This window comes from Anas acuta, chromosome 3, assembly GCF_963932015.1.
Source record: "Anas acuta chromosome 3, bAnaAcu1.1, whole genome shotgun sequence".
NCBI classification, from domain to species: domain Eukaryota; kingdom Metazoa; phylum Chordata; class Aves; order Anseriformes; family Anatidae; genus Anas; species Anas acuta.
This window is the reverse complement of record NC_088981.1, coordinates 52,266,905-52,283,923: the sequence shown is the minus strand read 5'-3', so window position 1 is coordinate 52,283,923 and position 17,019 is coordinate 52,266,905. Positions and strand designations below refer to the sequence as shown.

The window sequence follows — 17,019 nt, the reverse complement described above, 5'->3', positions numbered from 1 at the left end:
CACTATTTCACCTGTAAGGTAAACTGGTCCCACTTTAAGCCTATGTTAGAACACTGGTACAAAGCCATGCAGTTGTTGTATGTCTATGTAAGGGAAAGAATCTTCCAGGGTGCAAGGCATATGGCCTGGAGATAGCCACTACTTCTGATCTGATATCTAAAAAAGACTCAGCACCATTACAACCTTTTGCACTTTTGAACAGCAGAACTCATTTGTGGGCTTCATATGGGACATCTCTGTGACTTTGCTTAACATTTAGAGACTTGTTTCTTCTAATAAAAAAAGAGATATTTCTGCCAGCACTCCTGTCCAGAGCAACCTAAACCAAACTTTGTGCAGTGTAGCACTGTGTTCAGTTGCTATAAGCTGCTATATGTTCTGCTGCTCAGTATTCAAATGCATGCAGAGCAGTTCTTTGTAATATTACACCCATAAAGTCTGGACAGAAGCCAGGAAAGTGTTTTAGCAATTTAACAGATTTTTGTTTGTTTGTTTTGTTTAGTTTTGTTTTGTTTTTAAATCTGAAAAATAGGACAAAATGAAGAAAGTAGAAGATATTGTGAAGGATCATTTGCTATACCTTGACGCTGTGCATGAATTCACAGACTGGCTCCATTCTGCAAAGGAAGAGCTACACCGTTGGTCAGATGCAACTGGAGATACATCAACGATACAGAAAAAACTGGCCAAAATCAATGTAAGAAATATTAGCTGTCATGATTTCATCTGTGATTCAGAAGCTATGCTCCAAAATAGGCCAGAGCCAAAAACCTATGGGATCTTGCTCTTTTGTGTATTTAAAGTGGTGATTATATTCCAGTGAGCTGAAAGCAGCTTTTCTAAGCTGTGATGTGTTTTTGCCTGCCTTGCCATACTAAATTGATGGAGTGAAAGTACAATCAGACCTGAGTTAGTCACTGCAGGCATGGAAACTATTTGCAAGAGTGGAAGCCCAGTGGCATCACAGAAAAATATGGCTTAGCTGTTTAATGAATACTGTTCTGTCCTCATCTCCAAATATGTTTTCTCCATAAACAGTGTTGTTTGAATCAGTCAGAAACAACCTTTTGTGATTTTCATGAAATGGGGATGCATAACACAGTTGAAGGATGTCCAAACACAGTAGAAATGTGTGTTGCCTCTCTATGTATACTCCCCTTGTGCTGGCATCTCTATGTGTCCATCCATTCTTAGGCATTTGAGTGTCTGAGCAAGTTACACATTTCTGAATGCAGCATTAAAGCAGACTTCATGTTTTGCTCATGCCTGATGTTTACATTCAAATAGTCATGCTAACAGCATTTTAGCCTGATCCTAAATTTGAGGGTGGGCCTGTGAACAGAGTAGATGAGGATTTAGGATAGCCAGATCAAATTATAGATTTGTTGTTTATTACTGAAAAGTTTTTAGCCTCCTTTGTGTTCAAACTCCCCATGTATAATATGAGAAAGAGAGGAGACAGTAGTTTCTAGTTCACGAGATGAAGAAAATAAATAGCATTTTTCTGGCATGCAGTGATTGGGATGATATTTATATTTTCCAGCTTCTAAAGCTGAAAACTAAACTAAACTAAAACAAACAAACAAAAAACAAAACAAAACAAAAGTCCTCGTAGCCTGTGTAAGAATGAAATAGAATGCTGTAGAAAGAATTTATTAAAAACCAAAAACAACAGCAACAAAAATCATGTGTAACCAATAATGGTAATCTCAGATCATGAGTAGGCTGCAGAATGCTTTTTTTTTCAGCAACACGGTAATGTTCTTAAACCTGCTACGTGCAGCTTTGTACCAGTGTTTGTTATGCAAAACATCTCAAATCAGTTCCTTTCTGCATCTTACCCTAAACATTACTTTTTAATATCTGGAAAAAAAAAAAAAAAAAAAAAAAGTTCATTCTCCTCTAAACTTATGAAAGTTTAGAAAGAACCACTCTGTAATAACTGTAAAGCCCTCACAGTCCCTTGACTGAGTTTTATTTTCATCTTGCCTCTGGCTACGTTTTGCAATTCTGCACGCAGCGTGGATGTCGTGAAAGTGTTGCTGCCGAAACTGCTGCTCAGTGCAGTGCTGCGCATTCCCCCTGCATGCTGCCCCCAGCTTGGGCGGCCCCCCCCTTTGCAGCTGTAGCAAGTTACCATGACAATGTTGCTTTGCAGGAGCTGGTAGACTCCCGCCAGATTGGTGCAGGCCGCCTCATCCGAGTGGAGACTCTGGCTCCCGCAGCCAAGCGCAGCACAACTGCAGGCGGGTGCCATGTCCTCGCTGCCGAGATGCAGGCCCTGCAGTCGGACTGGAAGCAGTGGGAAGAGAGCGCTTTCCAGAGCCAGCAAAGCCTGCAGGGTGTGCTGAGCCAGATGGCCCTGTCGGAGCAGGAGTTCGCCGTGCAGGTCACACAGCTGGAGGAGGCCGTGCAGCGGTTCGGCGGACTGCTGGCCACCTGGTCGCAAAGCCTGACCCCCCTCGATGGCCAGCACACTGACACCGAGATCATGGAAAGCTGGAACAAGGAGAAAGTAAGGTCACCCCTCTTTTCTGAGTAGTTTTCCAGTTGTAAATGTACAGGTACCATGGGCAGAAAACTTCTGCCAAGTGGCACTATCAAGGAGTGGGAGAGGTAGAAAAAAATAAAAGGTGTATTTGAAAACCTCCCTCTGAAATCCCAACTTTCCAAACTTCTGTGACTGCAAGCAGAGCAAGCACTGTTTACAGAAGACGTATCTTTAGCCACTGCTGTACTAGACTTAGTAAATGCTGCCTGGATCGTACACGTTAAAAACAAGGCTAGCCTTTAAGAAAATGAAGGAACTAGCAAACTGTCTCTGAATTTCTCTTTAAGTTGCTCACTGTTTAGAGCCAGGGTAGTACTTGATCAGGGAAGTATGAAGTATTTCCTAAAAGCCAAGTAGCAGCTGGAGTGATTTGTAACTCACAATTTTTCATGCATGTATTGAGTTTCTACTTTTCATTTCTTGAAATATTCCTCACATTATATATGTTAAGATCTTGTCCAGTATTTAAAGAAGTTATATTTGAAACAGGTTTTTTTGCTAATCGCTCTTCTTTGGAATGTAGTGGAATTCAGAGAAATAGAAAAGGAGTTCCTGGGTGTTTTCTAGCAAATATTCCATATGTATGTATCACACACACACACACACAAAACATATATAGATACACACAACACACGACATCCAAGTTACATATCTATATGTTTGTACCTATCTCAATTTCTGTGAATCACAGAGGTAGAGGAAAGACACATTGTATCTTTTGCTTTCTTTTCAGGGTAGCGTTCAGTTTAATTAAAAGAAGAGAGGTATGTGATGCTTGCTTTCTCTCCCCTTCACCAAAGAAATATTCAAAAAACCCAAACACTTTCTCTTTAAACTGAGATTATAAATCTCCTCCTCCTCCACTGGCTGTGCCAAGTTATTTCTGTGGCTTCCCCTTCCACAGAATTCCCTGAAACAGACTGATGGAACCTGCTTGTTTGAGTGCCAGTACATAACAGTAGGAGTAACAAAGCTGACACTACACTAGAGTAAATAAAAAGCACAAATATGCAAAGTCTTATATGGTTATGTTTTTAAACAGGGAAGGAAGATATGGAACTATCATCAACATGCAACAGATGTTTCTTTGATCTTTAAAAAAAAATAATAATTTTAAAAATGGAGAAATACTAAATTCAAAGGACATTGCTTTTATTAGTACTATGTATACCACGTATGTACTGTAGCTCTATGTGAAATGCATTATTTAGACTATAAAGTTGTAAACTTTAGGTAAGGAGGAAAATGCAGAGGAAACATAAGACTTATTATGCACAGTCCTACTATGCAAATCTTTTTTTTATATATAGCTTGAAGAAATGCAGTCAGGACAGTAGTCCTTCAATTGGGCTCCAGGGATGGGTCCTACTGTTAATGTAAAATAGCACTGCAAGCATTCCCTTTCCATTGTCACATACCAATTCTGTTGTCACACAAGCCAAGGCCACAAATTAAAGATGCGTTTCCTAATTCTCAGAATTAGCAAGCTCACTCTGTTATCCCATACCCTTTTCATATGTGCAACATAATAGCAACAGATCTTACACCTGGTATTCAGCAAATTATTTTTGTAATTCTCAGATTCAAAATTAAATCTGTCACTGAAACAGTGCTATTAGTGATTCAGTGTCTCTGTATGGCCATAGCTAAATGTAATCTGGTTTTCAAGTAAATGTTCCTGCTTGTTAAGAGGTTATGCCTAAGGTTGTATAACATCAAAAAAATCTTTTAATATTTATTGTGGTAAGTTATTTGAAACTCATAGATTTCATTGAAAACAGATGATTTTAACCCATGATACTCTTAGGCTCTGTTTCTTTGGAAAAGAAAGAAAAAATATACATATATATTATGTCGTTATAGTGATTCCTGCCATAAGTAATCTCTGTTTTAAGTGTTAAAAAAACATCTTGTTTTAAGTAATAGCCAGTTTGCTGTCATTCCCAATGCTTCCAAAAAAAAAGTCTTGTGTGCAGTTTAATGAAGTAGACAAACGAAAAACAGCTTACTTTTTTTCTTCCTTTTTTTTTTTTTTTTCCTAAACATTGTTATTACTTCAGTACTTAATTCAAATGTTATTTTGTGTGGTTTATAAACAAATCAGCATCGTGACTATTTCAAGTATCTTTTAATTATGGTTGAACAGATTTTCTGGTATGTGAGTGATTATGTCAAAATGGATTGTTGTTGTTTTTCCTGGCAGTTCAGGTACTACAAAGAACATGCATCCCTTATTCTTATTTTAGCTTTCTCAGAAACATACATTATAGATCTTTTAAAAAATTTGCAACTCCACAGATTTTTTCAATAAAAGAGATATAAAACAAGCACAAAGTTCCTCATGGGCGGCAGACACATTATCTGAATCCCAGGCTTTTGATCATTTGCTGTTCTTACTAAGTTTGTTGTCTTGCTAGACCCTTGCTAATATTTGTTTTCAGTTTTAATTTACACAAGTGCATATCAGTTTATTGCAGTGAGATGTATTTGAAAATGTATTTGGTGAGTTTTTTTTGGTTGGTTGGTTTTTAATCTTTGAAATTGTGGTGTTTTCAAAACCTTTTCTCTATTTTCACATACATAACTTGTATATTTCCTGAACATACAATTGTGTGCTGATAGATAATCACAAACTATTTACTATGTATATTCTCAATTATCATTTTGCATATATTCAGAAACTTAATGGCCTTGTACCACTTCCCCTGTCCCCTTTCTATTCTGTTGTCAATTTCATGTGATCAGTTTCTTATATTTATACATACATCTCTTCCAGATCAGGGCTTAGATGTAGCCAAACTAACCTATGCATGCCAAACCCTCTGGCATGACTTCACTGTAGAACCTTTGCTGTGGTGAATGTAACAATCTAGAAGATTGTCTTTTCTCCCTGGTAGTTTAAGAGGAATGCCAGAAGAATTTAGTTTCTAATGATGTGAGGAGCCAAGTCTACACTGCTAATCATGCTAGAGTAGTTGGCAGGGTGCTGCAGTGGAGACACTGTGTACATCAACATGAGAACTGTTTTTGTTGGAGTAGTTATCACACCTATCCCAGTGATGTTTGCTAAGTAAATATAAATACTTTTTTCTTGACTTAGCTGTTTCCAAAAACAGTGCAGCAGTGACAGCCAGTAACCCTCAAAGGACTGTGAGCAGCTGTGCTTTTACATTAAGAAAGCCTCTGTCAAAATATCGAAGCTATTAGAAGTTTCGTTTGTTTGTTTGGGGGGTTGTTTGTTTTTTGATACAGCTTGTTTTTATTGGGCATACTAAACTCAAGCCAAAAGGACAATTATAGTCATATGCACTGGTATTGTTTGCTATTCCCTAATTGTACATAATTTCATGGGTACAGTTAGTTTATAATACTATGTATTATAATATACATATGCACCTTAATATATATAAATATCAAGGGGCATATCTTAAACTCTTCCACGAGAACGTTTTGAATTAAAAAAGTTGAGGTGTCCAGAAATTTAGTCTGTAGAAGCTCATAATTTCAAATAAGCCTCTGTGCTTGATTGCTAAAATGCTTTCAAAAATGTATTGAAATTGAAGTTGAAATTAAATTTTATAAATTTTCATTGTATTTTTTTTTTTTAATTATTTACTTACCAATATTGCTCATTTGTTTTGTTTTAACAGGAAATGTTGGATGCCCTGGTGAAGTCTGAACATATGATAGATGAGATCAAGACTCAGTTAAACGATCTCTGTAGATTTTCCAGAGATTTGAGTACTTATTCTTCAAAAGTCTCAGGGTTGATTAAGGAGTATAACAGGTACATATTCATCTTGTTTATAGTTAATCAATCCCATATATGTGTGCATGCAAGTATTTTTTTTAGGGAAACATTAATTAGAATGTTGGAATTTGGAATAGATATAGACAATGATTAGAATCATTATTTTGATATCCGTGTCAATGACATTTTTAGCATTTTAACATTTTGCAAAATTTTAGCAATATTGGTTTCAATTAGCATTTCTAAAAAACAGTTGTGTTTTTTCTGACACAAGTTATGCAAACAAATTGAGCTTAAGCCATTGTATGTCTACACCTGGTCTATTACAGGAAGTAACCTTATAAGAAACTGTGAGGTAGAGCTATATGTCATTTACCTGAAAGAGGAGGAAGCTATAACAGCTGTCTAAACTTTTTTTCTTAATTTTGTCCTTCATTATACCCCTGCCCTACCTGTCAGTTCATTGAAACAGGGGGCTAATGTTTATTTGTTCTCTTACTTTCTCTGAGGCCACTGTAGATGATTGACACCTGCATTTCAGGTGCAAGATTCTTTTGTCTCTTGCAGCTTTTGGCTTCTGTAACTGCAGACGAAGGGTGTGACGACCCAAGTTGATCCCTTCTAATGTTATGAACTTAATTAAACCGTGGAAGTTCATATTGTAATTTCTGTAGTTTCGTGTTGTGTCCCTAGAGAGAAAAAGGCTTGAAGAAACTGTTCATTCTTAGGGGTACTGAATCATTCTGTAAAAGCTTATCTGTCATATCTGTGACAGCTATATCCCAATTTACATACTTCACTTTTAAGGCATTGAAAGCTTCTAATGGATTTCCTGGTGCTTAGTTATGTGCTTACAGTTGGTAGAAGGAATCCAGATCTTATTCAGAGAAATAAGTAATAGCACTGTCACCTAACAGAGTCCTTCTCTTCCTTTTCTCCCTTCTGCTTCCCTGATGTGGTAAACCCAGCCTTTGCCTTCAAGCTTCAAAAGGATGTCAGAGTAAAGAGCAGATCTTGCAGCAAAGATTTCGGACAACTTTCAGGGATTTCCAGCAATGGCTGGTCAATGCAAAAATCACCACAGCCAAATGCTTTGATGTACCTCAGAATATCAGTGAAGTCTCAGCGAGTCTACAGAAAATACAGGTAACTTTAGCAATTGGACATTCAATCATTTTCCTATAAAATTCAGTCTTTTCTTTTTTCTTTTTTTTTTTTTTGTTAATGTTATTGATAACACTAAAGGTGACTAACTGTAATGAAATAAACATTTATTCTTTCTTTTTGAATCTAGATCATTTAATTTAGCTGTCATACTATACTATACACATAGTCATTGCCTCTCATAATTTTCCTTTTTTTTTATTTTTCTTTTATATTACAATGTGGAAAAACGTGTGTTTTGAAGGCAGGATAGCACTGTAAAATTGGCAGGGCATCAGAATTGGGACTTAAAACCTGGAATTATTTCAAAGTCATATAAAGTTTTTCACTCATTTATGAAAGTAGAGACCTTATAGTGTAAGAACAAGGTAAAAATGTATGCAGTGAAGCAGGCATTTAAAAAACATGATTTTCATACAAAGCTAAAACAAGACACAGCAAAACTGTGGAAATAAATGCCAGTTAAAAATTTATTTTATTAAACTAAAAGAAACAGGTTTTTAATAAAATATGCCTACAATTTTAGAAATGAGAAGTACATAATGAGATTGTTTAACCTTCAGGTACACCGTATGACAGAAGAAATTCCTATCATTTTTTCTATCAGAAAATACCATGACCAAAATCATTTCCCCCTGTTTCTGGTAAATTTACTTTCCCTTGTTTATTTAAAAGGGTAAGCACCACTTTACTAATGTGACAATATTTTTACTATCCAAAATGAGAGTGTTTTAAGAGTAAATACAAGCGTTAAAAATAAAAATAAAATAAAATCCAATCATCTTGGAAGTTAAATAAGAGTTTTAGCAAAAACAATTTCCAAAACTGGTAAGACTTTTTTTTTTTTTTTTAAATCACTGCAGCCTATTCGTAACATAAGGCCTTAGTTTGATCTCCTTCTCCCTGAAACTTTAAATGAAATAAACTTTTTTGACATGTAGTAACTGCTTTAATACTTTGCGGCATGTCATGGGAGCCTATATAAACTTACAATTGTATTTTCTTTCTTTTAAGTTAATATTCTGTCTGTTAGCACCTTTGATATTATTAAGTCACAAGGCAATCACACATTTGATTTTAATAAAGCAAGAGCTTGGACAAAGTATTTCAGAGCTAACAGACCCTTTGCATTCTCTGATAATAGCTCCAACTGTACACATAATCAGTACTTTAGTAAATTTTTAGTCAAGCCGTTTGTTTACAACATGGATGTAACCTGATTACTATGAATATTAAGCTAATTGTGTGTCATGTAAGCATAATAGTAGTTTAAAATAACTTCATTGATATATAGAACTGCTAAATTCACTTGAGTCCTAAAGGCTCACAAAATATTTTAATAATTACAAGTTATAAGAACACTATCCCAACACATTGGAATTTAAAAATCTGGTTATTTCCTTACAGTATCTAATATTTACTCTTATATTTCTATATAGTCTTTGCATACCAACATTGTGAAAGAATACTGTGAACAAAAATACTTTGAGTCAAGAAAGATACCCTGAGGATGTGGAGGATAAATCACAGAGCTCAAATGTTGCTCAGGGTCTGATTGTTAACCCCTGCCCCTACACATGCATTGGAAGTCCAGTTTGGCTGTCTCCAGTGGGCAAGGCTTCTTTCCTGTGTTCCCTCAGAGCAGGACCCTACCCCTGAATGTAGCTTCAGCTACATGTCATGCTGTGCCAGGATACTGGTTTTCTGAAATCAAAGTGTTATCATTTTCTGTACTGTGAAGATTTAAAGAAGCATAATGCCCTGTTAAATGTCTCATGAAGTGCAGAACATACAGATAAACCAAGAGGTAGTATATACATTGTTTAGACTCATGGCACTTCTGGATTAAGTAGCTATTGTCCCTGTAATATAAATGATTGTCCCTCATATGAATGTCCCATATAAATGCGAATAATATTAAAATGGAATATACTGAAATATGAATTTTTAAAAAAAAAATAACATGCAGAAACAATAAACTCCATTCTCTGTTTTCTGTGACCTTGCCACTCACCTTTACTGGACCCAAAATTAACAAAAAGAGTTTTTACTGAATCCAACCAATTAACTTATTTTGTTATTGTTTTTAGGAATTCTTATCAGAAAGTGAGAATGGGCAACATAAACTAAACCAGTTAGCATCCAAAGGAGAACTGCTGTGCTCTATTTTACCAAAGGAGAAGGGTAAAGTTATCCGGGACAAATCTGCTACTGCTAAAGAAGATTGGAAAAAATTAATCAGCACCCTCCACCAAAAGGAATCTGCACTGGAGGTACAGAGCAAGTCACAGTGGAGAAATATTTGATCTAAATTTCCTTTTTGCTTTTTGTTTCAAAACACATTCATCTTAATAGAGGACTTTACAGTTTAGATTTCCCACTATAGCTGTAAGTGTGTATGATGAAGCAGTATGTGTTTATGATTGAAGACCCAGTAGAGAGGTAAACTTTGTTGTTTTGATCTGCAAACTGGTGAAATGTAATATTTTTGAATAACTTTCTAAATAAACCCTAGTGGTGTTCTCTTTTCAGAGCTCACAATTCAACCAGCACATAAGGTGAATATATTTAAAACATAATCTCTTTTAAGGTCATAGGTTTTAAGGTCAAAAGGTCTTAGCTGGAATTCCTTGCATAGTGTAGGAGAATTAAAGTTCTTATGCCTTCCTGTTTCAAACCAGTACTGTCTGGCCAGCTGTACTGTCTGGCTGAGATGTTAACTTTCCCTGAGAAAGTTTCCTGCTGAGAAAAAAAAAATAAAAAAAAAATAATAATAGTGTTTAAATAGATTAAATACATCATGTAGAAAAGGTTTTTATTATTATTATTTATTTTATAAGAAAATTCCCAAGTAGCAAGACCTTAACTTACTTTGTATCAAGGTAGCCATGGGAAGGGAGATTTCCATAGATGTTAATCTTTTTGTGCCCAGCATTTTTCAGTCTCATAGGCCTAGTCTTTCTTTCTGATGCAGAAGTGATAAGGCTATAGCTAAAAAGAAAACAAAATCAGTCTGAAAATAAAATAGTAACTAGGGCATAGGAACTGTGCTGTTCAGATTTCTATTACATAAGAATTATTTCAGGTGCTGTTTTTTTATAATGCAGCATAAACCTTTAAGAAAATTATGCAGGATGAAAGAATGCCTACACATATCTTACACATACATTTTTAAAACTTTCTACTAAAAGAAAATATAATTAGAAGTGAGTATCAGGACTGGGTTGAGCTTAGTCATACAGGCTCTAAGAATAATGTCAACCCATTTAAGGGGGGAAGATGCTCTTAATGACTGCAGGCAGATTCGACTGCAGGTAGATGCAAGGTAACTTAGATCCCAAAGTAACCTTGATTCAGACTCTCTTTGCTATGTGAGATACACTTATATTGAGTCAAAGCTCATATAATTTGTAAAGCTTTCAATACAGAGAAAATTTGCTTCATTCTCTCAACTGTATAGACATACAGCATTGTTGCCTTTGTTTTGTTTTTTGAAGAGCTCTCTCAGACTTTTCTTTTGGTGTCTATGTATGGGCAGGGGCAGAGTCAGTGATATTTATTTTGAACAGCTGCGGTAGTGTTTGGCTGCAATAATATGTGTGTACTTTGTGTCTACTTAATCTGTGGGTTGTACATTACACACACAACCCATTGCAGGGGGACTTTATAAATTTGTATATTACATGTGTTCCCAGAACTTAAAGATCCAGATGAAGGACTTTGAAGCAACTGCTGAGCCTCTAGCAGAGTGGCTGAGCACAACTGAGAAGATGGTACAAGGAAGTAGCAGTAGGCTCCATGATCTTCCTTCCAAGAGGAGAGAACACCAAAAGTTGCAGGTGACTTCTTAAAACCTTTTGACAGAACCAGCTTTTTCACTCCCATCCTGCTGGTCTCATTGATGCTTTACAAGCTCATGATCACTCTGGCATCCTAAACACTAAATAAGAGGAGAACTAGTTTCAGGGGTCTCTGTTGATGGTCCTGTTCCATCAGAGTTCACATCTCCAAATTTCTTACGACATGTTGCTTCATTGCTATAGCTGTATGGTGTGCTTTCACAGTACACGTGCCATTTGTCATTTCTATATTTCATGGGGCCTTTAAGCTGCTCTCTTCCTTGGTCTGCTTCCTTGCACCCACTCGTAATATTAACGTGCTTGTGCTTTACAGTCTGTCCTTGAGGAAATAAGATGCCACGAGCATCAGCTCAACAGGCTTAAAGAGAAAGCTCAGCAGCTGTGGGAGGAGCAAGCTGTCAGCAAAAGCTTTATGCGCAGAGTGTCTCAGTTGTCTTCTCAATACCTTACTCTAAGCAATCTGACAAAGGTAATGCACCCAGTGTATGTGCTTTTAAGCTGTTCCTTTGATGTTTGTGGAGAAAAAGAAAGATTGAAATGTGAAACACTATAGCTGTCTTGCTCATCTGCTCTGTGGTATGTCTGAGCTTGCACTAGCTTTAAAGAATGAGAAATAGGGACCTGTATAATTTTGTGGGCTGTCAATGAAATAGAATGGTGATTATTTATTTTTTTAAATTTTATTTTAAAGTAATTAACAAAAAAAAAATCCTGATTATCAACAGTTTTGTCCTGACAAGGTGCTTGTATTTTTGATTTTTTTTTCAAACATTCAAGACATTTTAGATAAGTGGCATTTTAGATGAGTGGCACCTGAAAACAGACAAACATACAAAAAACATATTTTTCAAAATCTAGGGGAGCTGGGTTTCAGTGGTTTTTTGTTTGTTTGTTTTTTGTTTGTTTGTTTGTTTTTTTAAGAAAATGACAAGTCATTACATGGCAATATTATTATTTCATTGTATTCAATAAAGATAACTAACTATTTGCATTGTAAGTATTTTTGTCTAAAACCAATAGATTGTTCTTTAACATTATTTTAAAAGTGTTACCTGTGAGGCTGCTTTTGAAGGTTCAGTGAGAGACATGGGTCAAACTCTGAAGTATCAAGCTAGGAACTGACAGTTTAACCTAACTTTGTTTTACTGAGTGGTGTGTTTCACCATTTGATACTTTTACTACCTTTGTTGTTTATGCAGATTAGAAGGTCTTTGAATGAGGACTGACATTTTTCATAAAGTGCCAGTTATGATGGAGGCTTGGTATTGAATTAGGCTTGTACTTACTACAGTAATAAGAATAATTAAGGATTTTGGAAGTTTGTTATGGGTTAGCAATCCAACACATAAAGTATTTGTTAGAGTAATTGTGTTTTTATTTATTTGTTTGTTTGTTTGTTTATTTAGTTATTTATTTTTCCTTATAACTTCCTGTGGAAGTAAAACTATAAAGAATATTTAGAGCTTTAAAAGAGAGCTTTTAGAGCTTTATTTACTGAAAATTCAAAAGGAAAAGATGCATAAGTTACTAACATTGGCTTATGTGGACAGAACTTGTAGAAGATTTCAGGATAAGAGGATGAGGTCTGAGGAAGAGGATACATATGGTCCACTCAACGAAGGAAATCATGAAATTCTTTGGTTTGCCATGAATGTTTGAGACAAATCACTATATCTTCCTGAGCCTGTTTCAATGGCTTGACTAATTTTCTGTTGCCATGTGAAACACACTCAATGTTAAGTACTCCTGTTAATCTTGGGCCTTGTAGCACTGTAATGAGTATTTATTTTTGATATGAGTGAATGTCAGTGATTCTTCAGAAGAGTGGGTAGGAGCTGTTCTTCTGGTTCTGGGAACCAGTTGGATTTACTGAGGGAAAAAAAAAAAGTTCTATATTCCAATATCAATGAAATAGTGTTGCTCTGGTGGCATAACTTCATATACTTCGCTTTGTCTTGTATATTGACAGATTTCACAAATTATCTTCAGATGAAACACTGAAATGTAATTAGTTAGATATGATAATTCATAAAGAATGGAAAATAATAATAAAAAAAAAACTCATCTACTTTGCATAAGGGGAAACAAAGAGATAAAACTTTAGATTTAGAAAAAAAAAGAGGTCATTTCTGAAATTTTGATTACTATATTATGATTGGAAAACTAGAGTGACTTTATGTGTTCCAAATTCATTCCATGTTCAACTAAGTGTACTTGCTATTATCAGTGTATGAAGAGAATTGCTGTGTACAGTTCATGAAATTTGTTCTAACATCCTTTGACTAGCTACTGATACTAATTGCAGTATGAATTGCAGGAGAAGGTTTCCAGAATGGATAGGGTCGTAGCAGAGCATCAACAGTTCTCTCACAGTATCAAAGACCTCCAAGACTGGGTGGCTGATGCAGTTCACATGCTGGAGTCCTACTGTCATCCCACCGCTGACAAGAATGTTCTGGACAGCCGGATGTTAAAGCTGGAGGTATGTAAACAGACCTATAGTCTGTTAATATCACTGCCCAGAACATATTAAAGGGCAGTGCTCAAAAAATAATACTTTGATGTCCATATTTTGGCTGTAGCTTAAAATCTGAGGCAAGTGCTTCAAATTCCAACCTGTTCCTTTGAAGCCCAGCCATGAAAACCACTGTCCCTCTTCTGACTGTTTCTACAAGCTGCTAAATTTGATTAGCTAATTTTCCAGTGAATCTAGTTAGCATATTCATGCCCAAATAATGATAAAAATGGAACAATATCTTCTCACATTTTAGGGACTGCTAACAGTGAAACAAGAAAAAGAAATCCAAATGAAAATGGTTCTGACAAGAGGAGAATCTGTTCTGCAAAATACTTCCCTGGAGGGAGTACAAGTGATTGAACAGCAATTGAATACCCTGAAGGACAACTGGGCTTCTCTTCTATCTGCTTGTATCAAGTGCAAGAGGTAAAAAGGGTGCACAATGATGCTTGATAGTCAAATTTTTGACTGTCGAATTTCTGGAAAAGTTAGTTCACGGTGTGTTATGTATTCAGGAATCAAATTTATATAAAATGACTGCATGTGCCTAACATTGCAGGTCTAGAAGCCTTAAATGACCTATTAGTTTGAAATAGAAAAAGGGGAGGAGACAGTGAGGAACTAAACTTTATTAACACTTATTATCAGTATACTCTTAAAAATGGATTGCATGTTCATAATTGTTTTGTAACTTTTATTTTGAATTGCACTCAATTCCTTGAAACGTTCTCAGAAATGATAAGATCTTAACATGGACAGTAATGGCTGCTCTGTAAAGGTTCTGTCTGTTTTTCCACTTGTTAGCTTTTCACAGGAGGTAGCATAATTACAATATCCAATAAAGATGCTCAAAATAGTTATGTTTAAAATGATAGAATAAAGAAATTCAGGAGAAAAAAAAAATGCAACCTTCTACGGTGGAGCATAAATAGTTGAATCATTTTTATTTAAATTATTCAAACAATTAAATATTAGAATGCAGCAGCAGAAAATTTCTGATTCTGGATCTTATTCTTCCTGTTCTTTTATTTACTAAAAATTGCACACATCAGCTAACTATATCATTTTAACAGACCTCTAAACTTACAAGTTTGAAATCTTCATTTGTCTTTATTGGACAATCAATGCTCCTAGTTAAAACCTGTAGGGTTTTAATGGCTGTTTGTTTAGCTTGTGATACAAGTCTTACAGATATAGTCTAGAGTGATTCAAATAGCATGAGAACCTGAAACTCCAGTATCACAACAAATGTGAATTCTTAAATTGCAGTCAACTGGAAGGAGCTCTCTCCAAATGGACAAGTTATCAGGATGATGTTTGCCAGTTTACCAGCTGGATGGATAAAGTAGAAGCAAGCATGAATGCTTCTGAAAGACAATATGCTGAACTGAGGGAAAAAAATGCTGCCCTCAGCAAAGCAAAGGTGCGTTTGCTTTACAACAAACTAACAACAAATGCATATCACGTTACAAGCAATAAAAGTCTGAGTAACTGCAAGATTAATCTGTGGTTTGTTTAATGCAGATTATTCATAAATTCTCTTGCTGTTTTGCAGCTACTCAATGAAGAGGTGTTGAGTCACAGCAGCATATTGGAGACAATTGAATTAAAAGGCAGTGGAATGGCTGAGCACTATGTCACTCAGCTTGAACTCCAGGACCTTCAGGAGCGGTACAAGTTGCTCAAAGATAGGATGAGGGTACAGTTTTTCTTTATAGAATCTCACTACATTTTGTTGTCCACAAGGAAGCAGAGGAATTCTTTTTTTTTTGTTTTGTTTTGTTTTGTTTTAATTATTATTATTTTCTTATTAGAGTTAAATGAAGACTAAAAGTCTGGGGGAAGCTGTAACTTAATGTATGTGACAGAAAGTTATCAAGGTGCTTTATCAATCTATCTTTTTGTAGCACTGAGCTCTAGATATTTTCAAAAAGGTTCTGAAGGTCTGAATCTGGAAATAAAAATAAAATAAAAAAATAATCAAGTGAATAGGTCAAGGAATTCCATGCCAAAAGTGTAACAGACTTCAGTGAAGCTATGACTTTATTCATTGTGACTGAAAATTTGGAAGCACCTCTGAATATCTGTGGTTTGCATAAATGTAGGTTTTGCAATAAATGTAACCATATGAGCAGGTAAATCAAAAATGGTTGACAATTATAGAATCTTGCTGCTCAACACAAACCTTATTAGCAAGTAAATTGACTCTAATGTTGAAAGACCCATCAGGACTTGGACTTGACCATTCTTGGGGCAACTTGGGATATTCTGTTCTGTTCTAGTAAGTCCTATGTTTACAGGAAAGTGCTACTATGGTAGATCTTGAAAAGATCAGGGCATAAAGTATGATACAGAGGAAATAATGAAAGACTTGATAGTGCATGTAGGTTACCTGCACATTACCTGCCAGGTGGTTACCTCCAGTTAACCCATTTTTTTTCTGTGCTGTTTAAACCATACCAAATGTATGATCAGATATATCACTTTTCTCCATGACATGTCTCGAGGATGTCTTTTTCCTGTACAAAGGGCCAAAATTCATTTTTTCTGATGCATAAGTGAGTACCTGCTTTGCAATACTCCCTTCCACAACCACAAAGAATTCATTGTACTGTCTTCCCTGGACCTCCTCAGAATGAGCTCAAACTTGCCAGAGAGATAAGTGAAGTCCCAGGAAACATCAGTGGATACCTATTATTCCTGTTAGCATGGGGAATTCTCTAAACTTTACCTTTTCCTGCAGCTTTTGCTCTTGCAGAAAGCTGTACAGAATGCCTGTATTGACTAATTGTATGGAAAAAGCTTGATTAACAGTATGGGAACAATGGGAAACGGTTGTTCATAGGGGCAAGAGCTCTATGTCTTTCCTAATACATGTGTAATGATAAGCATCCCATCTTTCTCATTCCACCTAATACCCCAGATGACTTCTGGTCTTCCCCACTCCCAGCTGTAGTGATGATGTTAAGTGTCTAGACCACATTTAACCCTTAGGAAGTTGGTCAAAGGCACTAGCTGGAGAGTAAAAAATCGGGGGAAAATACCAGTTTGGTAACTAATGAAATGTATGCCTTGAGTTTGTTACTTGAAATCTTCTCCATTTAATAATGCTTTGGCCAAGTGAAAAACCTGGCAAACTTCTGTAAGTGTTTGTGATCCAAACCAGAGCAGACTA

At 35.8% G+C, this 17,019-nt stretch overlaps 1 protein-coding gene across 12 annotated transcripts in view; it reads left to right on the top strand.

Moving 5' to 3' along the window:
* Positions 1-17,019, top strand: part of SYNE1 (spectrin repeat containing nuclear envelope protein 1) — a 319,168-nt gene that overhangs the window by 142,433 nt on the left and 159,716 nt on the right. For 11 of the 12 annotated variants that reach the window (XM_068677107.1, XM_068677098.1, XM_068677097.1 and 8 more), the window contains 11 exons: positions 533-697; positions 2,159-2,515; positions 6,202-6,338; positions 7,271-7,448; positions 9,557-9,739; positions 11,162-11,305; positions 11,640-11,795; positions 13,644-13,808; positions 14,098-14,270; positions 15,114-15,267; positions 15,400-15,543. In XM_068677107.1, coding sequence (XP_068533208.1) covers positions 533-697; positions 2,159-2,515; positions 6,202-6,338; positions 7,271-7,448; positions 9,557-9,739; positions 11,162-11,305; positions 11,640-11,795; positions 13,644-13,808; positions 14,098-14,270; positions 15,114-15,267; positions 15,400-15,543 — 1,956 coding nt within the window. The remainder of the gene's footprint in view (positions 1-532; positions 698-2,158; positions 2,516-6,201; positions 6,339-7,270; positions 7,449-9,556; positions 9,740-11,161; positions 11,306-11,639; positions 11,796-13,643; positions 13,809-14,097; positions 14,271-15,113; positions 15,268-15,399; positions 15,544-17,019) is intronic. The other variant, XM_068677102.1, reaches the window with a different exon arrangement.